The following is a 15,535-nucleotide window of genomic DNA, read 5'->3' on the forward strand; positions in this document are numbered from 1 at the left end:
TTCAGCATCACCACTGAGCTTGGATTTGCACTTTTTATTCACCCCTCCCTATGCTCTACAGCACTTTTGAACATATCCCTAATTTATTTACTCATATTAATGTCTATCTCCCCTTCTAGACTGTAAGCTCATTGCGGCAGGGGGGATATGCTTACCAACTCTCCCAAGCCCTTAGTACAGTGCTCTGTGTATAGTAAGTGCTCAACAAATATGATAGATTGATCCAACACAACCACAGCAGTGCTTGGGGCTATATAAGAGACAGGAAATCAATAGAGGATTTTCCCCCAGTTCCCTACTCACCACAACTAGTTTCTCCCAAGTGTCTTGGGGCGTAGTGGATAGAACGTGGCCCTGGAAGTCAGTAGACCATGGGTTCTAATCCCAGCCCCGCCACTTGTCTGCTTGGTGACCTCGGGCAAGTCACCTCACTTCTCTGGGCCCAAGTTACCTCATCCATAAAATGGGGATTGAGACTGTGAGCCCCACATGGGACAGGGACGGTGTCCAACCTGATTTGTTTGTATTCACCCCAGCGCTTAGTACAGTGCTTGGCACAAAGTCAGCGCTTAACAAATACCACAATTATTATTAGTATGATCTCCTGCAGCCTGCCCTGCACCCCTAGTTCCTTTCGTGCTTCCCTCCTGGACTACCCCAGCCCCACCTTGCCCCCTCAAAACTCCAGTTTCCAATCAATGCAGCAATGACTCACGTTACAGCTTCCCTGTTGAGGAACGAAGAGGTGAGCCTGCCCACTCGGAACCTTGTAAATCCATCCCTGCCGTCCTCTCCCTTTCCCATTTCCCACTGCTTTCCCACTCCAGGGCAATTAGCCAGCGCGGATATTCCGAGAAGGAATGATGTCTACCGGGCGTGTGTGGAACTGGCTCGTGGAACTGGCTGGGGATGGGTGGTGGAAAATGGGGAAGGGTGACATGAGGTGGGATCAGGATGATGGAGCCGGAGTTGGGGGAGCGTGGAGGGGAGGGTGTGAGCTTGGGGGGCGGGGTCAGAGGGTGAAGGCACAGAGGGGATGGTATATTTCCGGGGGGAGGAAATATGCAAAGGCAGAAACTGCAGTGACAATCACTTTGAGTGGAAGCGATTTCCCCCGGGCAAGTGGCGTTCTTCAACCGGGCCTAACTGATCGGTGTGGGACTGATTTCTGCCTTTCCCCTCGAGAAAAATCCTCAGAAACTGGAGACGGGAGACAGACTCGGACCGAGAACATCGGCTTAGTCGACTCCTTGTTTCCTTTGGGAGACCCGGGGACGACCACCTCTCAACTTGTCCGGAACTAAGGCGGATTCACGGACTCGAGTGCATTTTCACCTGCCCGGTTAAGGCCACCTAGCCTGACGAGTTTGAGAGAACCAGCCTCTGCGTCAAGTCAGGCTTCAGGAAACAGGAGCCAAAGAAACAGTGGTCTCAGGGCTCCTCTGAGGAATTGGAAATACCCACCTACCAATGAATCCTGAGCTTTATTAAGACCCTACTGATTTCTGGAATCAAACGTAATTAACTAAGGAGAGAAGCGAAGTCGAGGCCAAAGAACTAATGAATAAGAATCCCCAAACACCCCCTGAAATTCATCCTCGAATGAACTTTCCTTCAGAACTAAAGGCCATCACTACTGTTGACTCATTCTGAATATTTAGAACCCCTTTGTCTCTAGAGTTCTCAAGACATAAAACAAGGAGATGGTGGCAGAGGCGATTTTCCTTCTTGGGGTTTCAACCCTAGCCTTTTTCCTTAGCTTTCTCCTCTCCCCTCAATCAATCAACCAATGGAATTTAGTGAGGATTTACAGTGTGTAAAGCACTATACTACGTGCTTGGGGGAGTGCAACACAACAGAGCTGGTAGAAATTCCCTGCCCACCATGAGCTTACAGTCTAGATATTCCTTAGATTGTGAGACACTTCCAAATCCCAAAGGGATAGATTCCATATATAATTCCTCACCACGTATACTCTCCCACCGCTCTGCACACAGTAAGCACTTGAAGATAGAAACAAATGCCTGTTAAGACTTTTGCCCTATCTCAAGAGCTCAGTACAGCCCTCTGACATAGTAGGTGATTTAAAGATTCTTTTAGTTGATGGATGTGGTTCAGTAACTCTGCGCTTGTCTCTCCTGAGCACAGGATTTAAGGGGGCTGCCTCCAACCTGGAGAATAGTGTGATCCCAGTGGGGGGCTGTGAGAAGGTGATCTGTGAGGGGGTGTGTACTGGATGGAAAGAGCACAGCCCTAAGAGTCAGAGGGATATGAGTTCTAATCCCATCTTTGCCATTTGTCCGCTGTGTGACCATGGAAAAGTCACTTAAATTCTCTGTGCCTCAGTTACCTCATCTGTTAAATGAGGGGATCGGAGGGGATTAAGAATGTGAGTCCCATGTGAGACAGGGACTGTGTCCAACCTGAATGACTTGTATCTACCCCAGCCCTTAGTACTTAGTAAGCACTTAACAAAGAAAAGAAAAAATAAAAAAAGATGTCCTGGGTTTTAATCCCAACTTTGCCATATACCTGCTAGATGACCTAGGGAAAGTCACTTAACTAAGCCTCAGTTTCCTCATCTGCAAAGTGGGGATTCAATACTTGTCCTTCTTAGACTGTAAGCCCTGTATGGGGCCTAATTATATTTTATCTGTAAAAAGGGGATTAAGACTGTGAGCCGTTTGTGGGACAGGGACTGTGTCCAACCCAATTATCTTGTACAGTGCTTGACACATAGTATGCACCTAAAAAATACCACAGTTATTCATAATATTATCACTACTACTAGGTGATGCATTTTGGGGGGCTCTGTCTCGTCTCTGAAGCCCGTTCCCTGGGATCAGCTCACAAGACTATCTGGTTCCAGGAGATTCCCGGGGTTCTCAGTGCTTGAGATAAGTAGTTCTGGAGGTGCGGCACGTGCAAAATTTGGAATCAAAGAAGTTCTGGAGGTGGTGAAACACAGGCTTAGTTTTCCAAAGGACCTGGGTTCTAATCCTGTCTTTGCCACTTGTCTGGTCTTTTTGTTTTTTGTTTTGTTCTGCTTTGCTTTGCTGTCTCCCCCGTTTAGACTGTGAGCCCGTCATTGGGCAGGGACTGTCTCTATCTGTTGCTGTTTCAAGCGCTTAGTATAGTGCTCTGCACTTAATAAGCTCTCAATAAATACTATTGAGGGAATGAATGAATGAAATGAATGGTCTCTGACCTTAGGCAAGTCACTTCACTTCTTCGTATCTCAGTTATCTCATCTATAAAATGGGGATTAAGATTGTGAGTCCTCTATGGGACAGGGACTGTGTCCAAGCTCACTGTAGTGCCTGACATATAGTAAGCACCTAACAAATACCATTATTATTATTATCATGCTATGAGATCCCTCTGCATTCTAAATTTGTATGAACAAAGGCCAGGAAACACAATGTCATTACCAACAATGGGAAACAGAGTAGACTAGTAGAAAAAACACGGGCCAGGGAGACAGCGGATCAGGGTTTTAATCCCAGCTCCGCCACACCGACCGACAAATCAAATCGATCTTATCGATGGAGCGCTTACCGTATACAGACCACTGTTCTAAGCGCTTGGGAGAGTACAATACAAGAGAGTCGGTAGACATGTTCCCTGCCCACGATGAGCTTACAGTCTAGAGGTGACGAAGAACAAGGAGATGACAACTCATTTTCTAAGTAATTTTGCATACTGAACTGGAGACTATATATCTGAGAGCCAGTGAGAGATTGTGAGTCTGTTGGAGTAATGCTGATGGAATAGAACCCTATGACTGTTTAACTTGCAAGGGCTTGTCTTTTAAAAGTCAAACTCTAAACCTTTACTAGTTAATCTTAGCCTGCACACAATTGCTATGTGGCCCCAGGCAATCAATCCATCAGTCATATTTATTGAACAGGTACCGTGTGCACAGCACTGTACTAAGCACTTGGTAGAGTACAACATAACCATATAACAGACACATTCCCTGCCCACAACGAGCTTACAGTCTACAGCGGGAGACGGACATTAGTAGAGATAAATTACGGATCTGTACAAAAGTGCTGTCTGGCTGGGAGGGGGTTTAAACGAAGGGATCAAGTCAGGGCGATGCAGAAGGGAGTGAAAGAAAAGAAAATGAGGTCTTGGTTAGGGAAGACCTCTTGGAGGAGATGTGCTTTCAATAAGGCTTTGAAGAGGGGAGAGTAACTGTTTGTCGGATATGAAGAGGGAGGGCGTTCGAGGCCAGAAACAGGACGTGAGCAAGAGGTCGGGTAGCGAAATAGATGAGATGAAGGTACAGCGAGTAGCAAAGCGTGGAGGCTGGGTTGTAGTAGGAAAGTAAGGAAGGTGAGTTAGGAGCAGGCAAGGATGGTAAGGAGTTTCCGTCTGATGCAGAGGTAATAATAATAATAATGTTGGTATTTGTTAAGCGCTTACTATGTGCCGAGCACTGTTCTAAGCGCTGGGGTAGACACAGGGGAATCAGGTTGTCCCACGTGGGGCTCACAGTCTTAATCCCCATTTTACAGATGAGGTAACTGAGGCACCGAGAAGTTAAGTGACTTGCCCGAAGTCACACAGCTGACAAGTGACCGAGCTGGGATTCGAACCCATGCCCTCTGACTCCAAAGCCCGTGCTCTTTCCACTGAGCCACGCTGCTTCTCAAGGACAACCCCTGGAGGTCCTTGAGGAGTGGGGAAATATGGACTGAATGTTTTTGTAGAAAAATGATGTGCGGCAGAGTGAAATATAGCCTGGAGTGGAGAGTGACAGGAAGCAGGGCGGCCAGCAAGGAGGCCGTTACAGTAATCAAGGCGGGATAGGATAAGTGCTTGGCTTAACGTGTTAGCAGTTAGGATGGAAAGGAAAGGCAGGATTTTAGCGATGTTGTGAGGGTTGAAGTGCCAGGATTCAGCGATAGATTGAATATGTGGGTTGGAGGAGAGAGAAGAGTCAAGGGGGTAGTTGAAGTCAGGGAGGCGAATGAGTTCTCCAAGGTAGTGGGTGTACATGGAGAATAGAAGGGGACTGAGAATTGAACTTGAGGGACCCCCACAGTTAGGGTGTGGGAGGCAGAGGAGAAATCCATGAAGGAGTCTGAGTCTTCCTCCTCCCCAGAAATGATTTTTGTGTCTATTTGCTCAAATAGATTTGCTCTGTTAGCTTCTTTAAGGCAGGGATTATGTCTGTTAATGCTATCGTACTCTCCCAAGAACTAGCTGCAGTGCTCTGCACATGGTAGATTATAAACTCCTTAAACGTAGTTCCAAGCCTGAGGACTTGTTGATCCAATGCAGATCCAAGATTGCAACCTTTCTCCCCCACCTCCTTTTCTCTAAACTCTCCTCATAATTATACACACAAACACACACACGCCAGCCTTTATTACATCCTGGGTCCTTTTTAAGACACAACACTGTTCATTTTGCTCACACTTTCACCCTAACCTTCTGTCACTCACCCAGACCTCAAGATGTGCACCCACTAGAGGAAAAGCAAAATTCCACCTTGCTTCCATTCATAATAGCAATGACAGGGCATAACTTCCTTTTATCACATATATCTAGTGAAATCTTGAAGGAAATGGGGCTTAATTAGATCGCTCTGGGGTGTCTATTCTCCAGGTGGATCAAGTCCATGATTTTATACCTTATTTTATAAGAATAAGTACATAATTTCAGTTTACTAGAAAAGAAATCCTGGATTCTCCCTCCTACTTAGACTGTGAGCCCCACGTTGGGCAACGACTGTGTCCGATCTGATTATGTAAGAATCAGCATGGCCTGGTGGATAGAGCAAGGGCCTGGGAGTCAGAAGGACCTGGGTTCTAATCCAGGCTCTGCCATGTGTCAGCTGTGTGATCTTGGGCAATTACTTGACTTCTCTGTGACTCAGTCCACTCATCTGCAAAATGAGGATTAAGACTCCCGCTTCATGTGGGACTGTGTCCAACCTTATCAGCTTGTATCTACCCAGCACTTAGTACCGTGCCTGGCACTTAATAATCACTTAACAAATACCATAAAAAAACTGTTTTGTCCCCCAGTCTTAGAAGGGTTCTTGACACAATAGAGGTGCAAAACAAATACAATAATCATTATAATAATTAAAAAAACACCCACAGCCCCTCAAGCTCTCAGATGAGTCTTAAATTTGGGACTGTCTAACACCACTCTGAGCTTTTCTCAGGCCTCTTCCAACTGTCTTTCAAGGGCTAAAAAAACAATACTTGGTTTGTGAAAATGGTTTGAGGATTCTCGTAAGAGTCTGAAGAGGTAGTTCACTTCCTACTCAATGCCTACAGATGAATAGGAAGTGGGGGAGAGAGACAGAGAGACAGAGAAAGTGTGTGTGTGTGTGTGTGTGTGTGAATAGAAAGGAATGGAGTTCCCCAATCGCTGAAGAGGTGAAGGTGAAAATCTCACTCTAGGTTCTCAACAAATGCTGACAGTCAGCAGATGGGCAAACGTCGAGGATGGGAGAAAATCTACCGAACATTCCCCTTGTCCTCGTTATGTGACGATAACCACTTTGTGCCTTCCGCTCGGTCTCTGAATCCAACATTAGGGAGGAACCAATCTCCCCATTGTTTCCTTAAGGCTCCTTGCCAGACTTGGATCGAAAGAGGAAAAAGAGAGAATCTCTTTATAGACTAAAGGCACAGAGAGAGATAGTGTGTGTGTGTGTGTGTGTGTGTGTGTGTGTTGTGTGTGTATTAGGTGAAAAATCATCACAGTGATAAATGTAATAAATGCAGTCTCTGAATCGATCCAAGATTCAATTCTAAGTGACTAATTTACTCCATTAACGTCGCCATAGCATCATTTTACCCAGGACAGACGCTAATATGCAGCACTTTATCTCACTGAATTTCTCTGTATTCTACACTTCATGTGGGTCACTTCAAATTATTTGAGTTTCATCAATGCTTAATTGCCAATAAACCAGTGTTTATGTTCCCAGAGCAGGCAAGCATTATACAACTGAAAAAATCATATTAAATGATTACGGTTCTTTCCTTTGAGATGTATTTACATTTCAGCTACTGCATAGAGGTGGAAGTGAATCCTTTAATTTGTCGGAACATTATTATTAATAATAATAATAATGGCATTTGTTAAGTACTTACTATGTGCCAGGCATGTTACTATGCGCTGGGGTGGATTCAAGCACATTGGGTTGGACACAGTCTATGTCCCACATGGGGCTCACTGTCTTAATCTCCATTTTGCAGATAGGGCAACTGAGGCAAAAAAGTGAGGTGACTTGCCCAAGGTCACTGACCAGACAAGTGGCCGGGTCAGGATTAGACCCCATGACCTTCTGACTCCCAGGCCTGTGCTCTATCCATGAGGACATGCTGCTTCTCCCCCATTACTGTTCCAGAACTTGATGTGAAAGGTGGGTGTGAGCAGAGAATCTATCTAGCAACTCTGTTACATTGTACTCTTCCAAGCACTTAGTACCATGATCTGCATACAATAAGCGCTCAGTGACTGCAATTGATTGATTGATTGATTAAAACTGTTTGAAGATATTTACTTGCTTGGGATGGGAACAAATTCCATAGGTTTAGCCTCCCTGTCAGCATATTTATTTTTTACGTTATTTTCTTCCTTTCGATTAATTACGCTGCCTTCATCAGTTGCTTTAGCCTTCTTTCCCCCCAAATAAAAACCTGGATCATTTGCTCAAAGTCAATAACTAATTTACATTCCATTTTCATATCTGCTACTAATTATATTTTTCTGATATTTCAGACTGTAAAAGGTGTTTCATAAAATCATTATATTGTTGCTTGGGTCTACAGATTTTTGCACAGGACAAATTCTTATACATAATTATTTATCCTGATTGTCCTCTAACTACCCCAGCACTTAGCAAGCACTTAAATACCACAATTGTTGTTATTATAAAGCCTATTTTGGGAGATGTTTGAATATTCAGCATTATCAGTTTCTAGAAAACCTTAGTACTACAATAGGAATTAGTGGGCCAAAATGATTTGGGAAAAAATCCTCCCTCACAATTCAGATATTTCTTCACTCTACCAAAAGACTCTCAATGTCTGTACACATTGATAGCTGGAAATTTAAGGCCATATAGCAGAGTGGTTTTTTTAAATGCTCAATATATTGTAGACTGAATGGCTCAATAAGGGGAATTTACTGTATATTTAAGCATTTTTTAGAATGTACTTTTTTTCCTAGAAGATGTCCACCATGATTTTTGATTTTGAAACACAGTGCTAATGAGGCAGCAAATTGATCTCTGACCCTTCTCACGTGCAATGATGGGGACGACCATCCCTTCTCAATATTTGCTGAAGAGCATAGATTTTCCTACCAACTCACTGTGCCCTTTGTCATAGATCTGTTTCTTATTTAAGGGAGTTGAGGGAATAGGCCATTAGAGGTCTTGAACACTGGTCTTTAGTGGACTATTTTCAAGTCATCAAATCATTTTCCCTGCCAGATGGAAAGAAAAAAAACCAGATCCATGCCATGTGCCATGTGACAGGAGATTATCAGAATGGAGGCTGGGGTTCAGGAGCTGAGCCAGAGAGGGATTTCATCTGGGGACCCCCACGGTCTCTCGGCCTTGGCCATGACTTCCAAGGAGGATAACTATCAAGCTTGGACTCGCTCACTGAAAGGCAGCAGCACATCTAAATGCACGGTTTGGAGCCATTTGAAGAACAATTGCGTTACCCTTCATATCGCCCCTCTGGGCTATCCAGGCACAGTACAAATCCTGAGGTAGCAAAACAAAAATCCTTCTATCCCACCCCTGACTTGGTCAGCATCTGAAGCCCAGGCCTCTCTGGAAGCCCCAAACTTTGAAGGCCAGGAGGAAGTCGTTGCCCTGAATGATGAGAGGAGGCTGCCCTTCCAGCTCTGATCTGTTTGACTTCAATTTCGTTCCTGTTTCCAACTTCAGCCTCACGGCTCATACAACCACCGAAATTCTTGGGCTCGGGGAATGGGAAGACTGTTGGCCAAAGGGCCCTGAATGGTACTGATGGAAAAGAAAAGTCTGTAGATGTGATTTCAGGGGGAGGAGAGCCACATTTGAATGGCAGGGACTCCAGGGCCCGTAACCTGCAATTTCTGCCATTTGAATCTCATGACAAATCTTAGGTCAACCGATCGCACATTGAAACGCAGACGGCTTCAGCGTCTGCAAGGCTACTTCAGAGGCAATGGCGAGTTTAGCGATTAGAAATGGAAACGAGAACCTACGAACGGTATTAGTTGCTATTATAAAACCTGTTAACATTTGAAATAGCTTTAACAGCGGTGGCATTTTCATTTCTCACTTTTCCAAGCTACCCGAACCATGCACAATGTTCTATTTTAGTGGGTAATTTAATTTTTTTTTTTTAGAAATTAGACTTTTTCAGACGTGATAATAGCCTCCTATTTTTAAAATGCAGGTTTCATGCAAGACAAAAAAGTTCTTCCATAATACAGTTAAAGCTTATGTCCTAGCTGAAGTGAGGAAGGTATATTATGTTCAGTGCTCATCAATCAGTTAATATCATTTTGCAGAGAACTCTATTTCTTAATGACTGTAATTTTCCCACTCCTCAGAATATTGAATGCATCACAGACAGTCCATAAAGGACAGAGACTGTGGTCGATCTGCTTATATTGTTTCTAACCCAGTACTTTGTACAGTGCTTGGCACCTAGTAAGAGCTTAACAGACACCATAGGTATTATTTATTATTATTATTCTCTTTTTATTATTATGTTTCTATGAAAAGTTCAGTGGCTCTGATATCTGTAATGTGAGCTGATGGCAACTTGATTTTTCTTGGCAAAGAAGACAACTGAGAGGACAATTCTAAAAGACTGCTCTAGGTACAAGGTGAGTCCCAAGCCTGAGATACCCATTTATTAAATGATTATTTTGGATGGTTTAAAAAACAATTTTGCAGGCAATCGTCTGATTGCTTCTTTGGGCTGCAACCTCCTTGAGGAAAGGGATCATGCTTTCTATCTCTCTTGGATTCTCCCAGATGGTTTCTTAGTTAGAATTTTAAGCTCCTGAAGGCAGGTATTGTGTTTCCTAACTTTACTGGATTCTTCCGGGTACATTGTTTAGTGCTCTGCAAACTACTGAGCATTTGACTTCTTTACGACCTGAACTCCCTCCTACTTAGACTGTGCCCGGCCTGATTTTCATCTATCTATCTATCTATCTATCTATCTATCTATCTATCTATCTATCTATCTATCTATCTATCCTGGCACTTTAGCAAAGTGCTCGGCACAGTGCAAGCGCTTAAAGAAATACCACTCACTACTGTCTGTCGGTGTGCATATAAATATGGCAATCACAACTAGAGATGAAATCCTAGAGGCCACCTCACGCCATGAACTCACTCAAATTCCCCCCCGTGTTGGAGCACCCAAGAGCTTTGCCGATATTCTTTGGGATCGGGCTGAACATTCACCAAACGAAGGGGGGAAACAAGCAAACAAAATAAAAACAACCCAAAGGGGCTGAGATAGATATGGGGGTCACCATCGAGTTTGGAAGGACAACCTGTGCAGAAATCATTTGACAAACAGGTTTTTCAAAGGCAGACATGACTACTCCATATGCTGCTGAGATGAGGCACAATAAAGCATCGCTAAGATCATCTATGGCTCGAATGATGGTGTATGACTTATGATAAGCTTCATTACCTGCAGAGCAAGGGGTTTCCATCTCATATTTTTCAGTAAAGCAGGTGCGGAGGTAAGCATGCTCTGAGGTCGCTTTTTCAAAGTTAAGATAACACCACTCGGATCCTCTCGTAGTGCATTCACCAAATTTTTCAACTGCCACCCCACCTGGTAACCAGTAAAATCACGACAATAAAATTGAGGTACAGTTTTCAAGTGTTCACGTCTTCCCCTTTAACAAGATTAGTCAAACCACATCGCGGGGGAACCACTGCATATAAATCGCGGGAGTTAAAACTCGAGAGAAAAAAAAGAAAGCAAAAAAATAAAAAGCTTTTCCTTTGGATTTTTTTGTTTTCAAGTCATCCACATCCAGATCAGGCAATAGCTGATAACATAACATTTTATCGAATCAGCTGGGAAACTGTTGTTTTTATGTTGGGAAAATCAAGCCGCGGCTCACTCTGCTCTCCTATCTGCCCCAGAACAACGTACACACTGCTTTTCAGTGACAGTGTTAAACGAAGCGCTCAGAGAAATCTAAATGATGGTTTAGTGAGTCTAAAGAGAACTGCGTCTGAACCTCTGGCATTATCTGATTGTTTGGCATCCACCCCACTGCTTAGTATACTGCATGGCACATAGTAAGCGCTTAACAAATACCACAATTATTATATTGGGTCTTTAAAAAATCAGCATTTCTCTCGCCAAGCCTCTCCCATCTCCCTGAGCCGGCCCTGGAGCTACCCGACAAACATCTGCCGGTGTCGAGAAAGCTACAGAAGAAGAAACTCTCCTTATGGGTGGTGCTATAAAAATGAAATCAAAACCGGTGAGGTAATGGAACTTTGATACCGAGGCCTTGGAACTGCCTCCCAAAAGGGCCTGTGAAATTCAAAGACAGCAGCGTGTAGAATTCCCCATGTCGCACTGACGAGACTGTAAGCCCGCTGTGGGTAGGGATTGTCTCTCTTTAAAGCTGAATTGTACTTTCCAAGGCCGTAGTACAGCGCGCAACACACAGTAAGCGCTCAATAAATAGGAATGAACGAATGAATCATCCTGAAACCCGTTATCCTAGTCATACTGGAGCAATCTGGAAATTTCTCCATCACCGTCTGGAATTTGCCTCTTGCTGTTTCAGTTAATTCTGTACTTTTCTTAACAAAGAAAAGAACACTTCTCTTTCTTAACACTTGTTCAGTAGTGTAGTGGAGAGACAATGTCACATTTTCATATCGGAACTGCGATATTGCAAGCCCTTGATGGTAAAGATCACGTCTATTTTACTGTAGTTTCCCAAGTGCTTAGTACAGTGCTCAGCACACAGTAAGTGCTCAATAAAATCAATCCATCTGTGGTATTTATCGAGCACTTACTGTGTGCAAAGCTCTGTACTAAACACTTGGAAGGGTGCAACACAGCGACAAAAGAGACACATTCCCCATCCACAATGAGCTTACAGACCATTTATTGTCCGGAAACCAACATTCTCATAAGTTCATCCACTGTTCCAAAATACGGTGCAAACATATTTTTGCCTTTCGGAGCTTCGAGACCCATTTTGATCTTTTCAAAAATTGGCAGAATTTTGGCCAATGCCTAGTACAAAGCAATCTTAAGGAGGATACCAAGAGCAGCCTCAAGGTTCGCCTGTTATTTTTCATTAGCTGTGGACAGGGCTGGCTTTAGACAGTGAGCGGGGGAGGGAGTGGCTTCGGAGTGTAATGTGATAGACGGCAGATGCAAGCAGCACCTAGTCAGAGTCAGAAGCGGCACACGTGTTAGAGGGATCTAACTGCTTTGAGACTGGGGGGGTGGGTTGCCCTGGGGAAACTGAGGTTTGAGCCGATTTTGGTACGTCCTCATTACAGAATATCGCAAGCCCAGCCAACCACACGCTGCGATACGGAACGGCGTCACACAGAATGGGAGAGGATGGAGGATTTTTCCTGACCTCCTGGTCATCTTAGGTGAAGTAGAAGAGCTGTTTTCAAAGAAGCAGCCTGGCCTGGTGGATAAAGCATGGGCCTGGGAGTCAGAAAGACCAGGGATCTAATTTCGGCTCCGCTATTTGTCTGCTGTGTGACCTGGAGCAAGTCACCTCACTTCTCTGGGCCTCAGTTCCCTCAACTGTAAAATGGGGATTGAGAGTGTGAGCCCCGTGCGGGACAGGGACTGTGTCCAACCTGATTAACTTGTATCTATCCCAGTGCTTAGTACAGTGCCTGGAACATAGTAAGCACTTAACAAACACCATAATCATTATTATGATTACTACAGTGCTCTGCAGACAGCATGTGCTCAATAAATGCCACTGAGTGATTCCTTCTACCTGGCGAGGGGGCTCCTCACTCTGACTGTACCCACGTTCAAAGCCCTCATAAAACCCCCTCCCCAACAATCCTAACACCCAACACCCCCAGTTGCAACAACCCATCAGTCACCTCTGAAGCACCTGCTTATTTGCGTATATTCTGTTGCAACGGCAAGTGAGGCTAGAGACATAATTAATTGGACCATCCCCAATAATCTTGGTTATTTGACATAAAAAGATTTCTATGCCAGTCTTTCCTAATAAGCAATCCGTGGGCAGGGGATGTTTCTTCGGCAGGGAACGCTTCTTCCGTATCTGTTTTATTTTCCAAAGTTCTCAGCGTAGTGCATGGCATCCAGGGGGTGCTCAATGGATAACGCGAAGCCTAGTGGACAGAGCCCGGGGCCTGAGAATCAGAGAACACGGCTCTAATGGCTCCGCCTGCTGTGTGACCTTGGGCAAGTCACTTAAGTTCTCCATGCCTTCATTTCTTCATCTGGAAAATGCAGATCAAACACTTATTCCCCCACCACCTTAGATGGTGAGCCCATCTAAAGCAGCAGTTGTGTTTGATCTGATTATCATGTTTTCTACATATACCATAACAAATACCATAATTATCACTGTGGCTATTATCATTATTATCATTATTGTTATTATTAACCTGATATTTAACAGGGGAGTGAGAACCTGTCATCGAATGGCAACAGAGATGTTTTGGATAAGTGCAAAAGTTTGGGTAAAGATAAGGTCAAGAGACCAGACGCTAATGAGAGACCACAGAAGTTTCCTTGAATTGAAGGAGATTCGTTTGCAGACAGAAATACCTGGAGAAAGAGACTTCTCCATATAGAACAGCTAAGAGAGACGCAGGACCGTTGCACATTTGACTTCCCCAGTTCCAAATGACAGCATCAAATCAGAGTACATGCGCTAAGTCTGACACACAACCTGGGGTGACCCCCGACCTCTCCACGTGCTCCTCCGACTCCCAGGTCTTTGGAACTCCACTTTTGACCCCTCCGGGGCTGAATATTGAGCAAATTGAAAATGAAGAAATTAATCATGGAATAAATGCGGGCATTCCCCATGGCAGAAGAAAACTAGGCAGTTCTCGGCTCCACTCAATCACTTTGCTCCCTTCTACCTCACCATGCTACTCTCCTACTACAACCCAGGCCGCACACTTCGCTCCTCTAATGCCAACCTTCTCGATGTACCTCCATCTCCTCTATCTTGCCGCCGACCCCTCGTCCACATCCTGCCTCTGGCCATGAATGCCTTCTCTCTTCATATCTGGCAGACAGTTACTCTCCCCACCTCAAAGCCTTAAAGAAAGGACGTCTCCTCCAAGAGAACTTCCTTTCCTCTTCGCCCACTCCCTTCTGCGCCACCTTAATTTGCTCCCTTCATCCCCTCCCCATCAGCCCCACAGCACTTTGGTACACATCCATAATTTATTTCTATTAATGACTGTCTCCCGCTCTAGACTGTAAGCTCACTGTGGGTAGGGAATGTGCCTGCTATATTGTACTTTCCCAAGTGCTTAGTTCAGAGTTAAACACACAGTAAGCGCTCAGTAAATACCATTGGATTGCAGACAGACTAGGGCAAAAGCTGTGGTGATCAATGCCAGGGATAGGGGTGAGGAAATAAACTGGCATTACCTCAGAGCTCAAAACAGCCTCTCCCTCTGCTTTCCCAGATCTCCAACTCCAACTTAGCCTCGAGGTTGCCAAAGAGAAGGGGCAAAAAGGAAAGTGCCCTTGAGTTAGGACAGAATCAACTTGGACCAAAACTCAAGTTCTGACTCATAAATGACGTTCAAGTGCTCACCCTTCTGGGTGGAGTCATTTCCATTCAGACACTCAATCATATTTACTAAGCGCTTATTATACCACAGCACTGTACTAAGCGATGTCTCTCTGCAGTGTCCAAAGCTTCCAGTTCATCCATAGCAGTATGAGTGCTCACTTCTCTTTAACGGTGGGAGAGTATCTTAGCAACAATCCTCCCAACACGGAATTAGCGGGTTGATGTATATTTTGATGCTCTCCACTGCCAATCAGCCAGTCAATCGTATTTATTGAGGGTTTACTGTGTGCAGAGCACTGAACTAAGCGCTTGAGAGAATATAACACATTCCCTACCTACAACAAGCTCTGTTGTGGGAAAAACCCCTGCCTTACTGAGAGTATCTGTGGCTCTATGTCAACAGCCACAGTTGACCAGATCAGTCACTCAGTCAATCATATTTATTGCATGCTTACTGTGTGCAGAGCACTGTACTAAGCGCTTGTTACCAGGTTTAACAGGCTGGAGAAGGGAAGGCAATTCTCTTGGACCTCTCTTTCCTCTTCACTGTAATCTCCCTGTGGACAGGGAACGTGCCTACCAACTCTGTTATGTTGTATTCTCCCAAGTGCTAATACAGTGTTCTGCACACAGTAAGCGCTCAATAGATACCCACTGATTGACTGATTGATTCACTACTTAAATTGCACCCGTTTTAGGGAACGAATTCATGGAAAAAAAAACACGGACCACA

General features: G+C 44.5%; 1 protein-coding gene across 6 annotated transcripts in view; it reads right to left on the reverse strand.

Annotated features, from left to right (window-relative positions):
- The window catches only part of CNKSR2 (connector enhancer of kinase suppressor of Ras 2), a 212,742-nt gene that overhangs the window by 87,510 nt on the left and 109,697 nt on the right, over window positions 1-15,535 (reverse strand). For 4 of the 6 annotated variants that reach the window (XM_029079730.2, XM_029079728.2, XM_039914241.1 and 1 more), the window contains exon 9: window positions 10,692-10,838. The exons of the other annotated variants lie outside the window; for them this stretch is intronic. In XM_029079730.2, coding sequence (XP_028935563.1) covers window positions 10,692-10,838 — 147 coding nt within the window. The remainder of the gene's footprint in view (window positions 1-10,691; window positions 10,839-15,535) is intronic. 6 annotated transcript variants of the gene reach the window in all.

This window comes from Ornithorhynchus anatinus, chromosome 15, assembly GCF_004115215.2.
Source record: "Ornithorhynchus anatinus isolate Pmale09 chromosome 15, mOrnAna1.pri.v4, whole genome shotgun sequence".
Classification (NCBI taxonomy): domain Eukaryota; kingdom Metazoa; phylum Chordata; class Mammalia; order Monotremata; family Ornithorhynchidae; genus Ornithorhynchus; species Ornithorhynchus anatinus.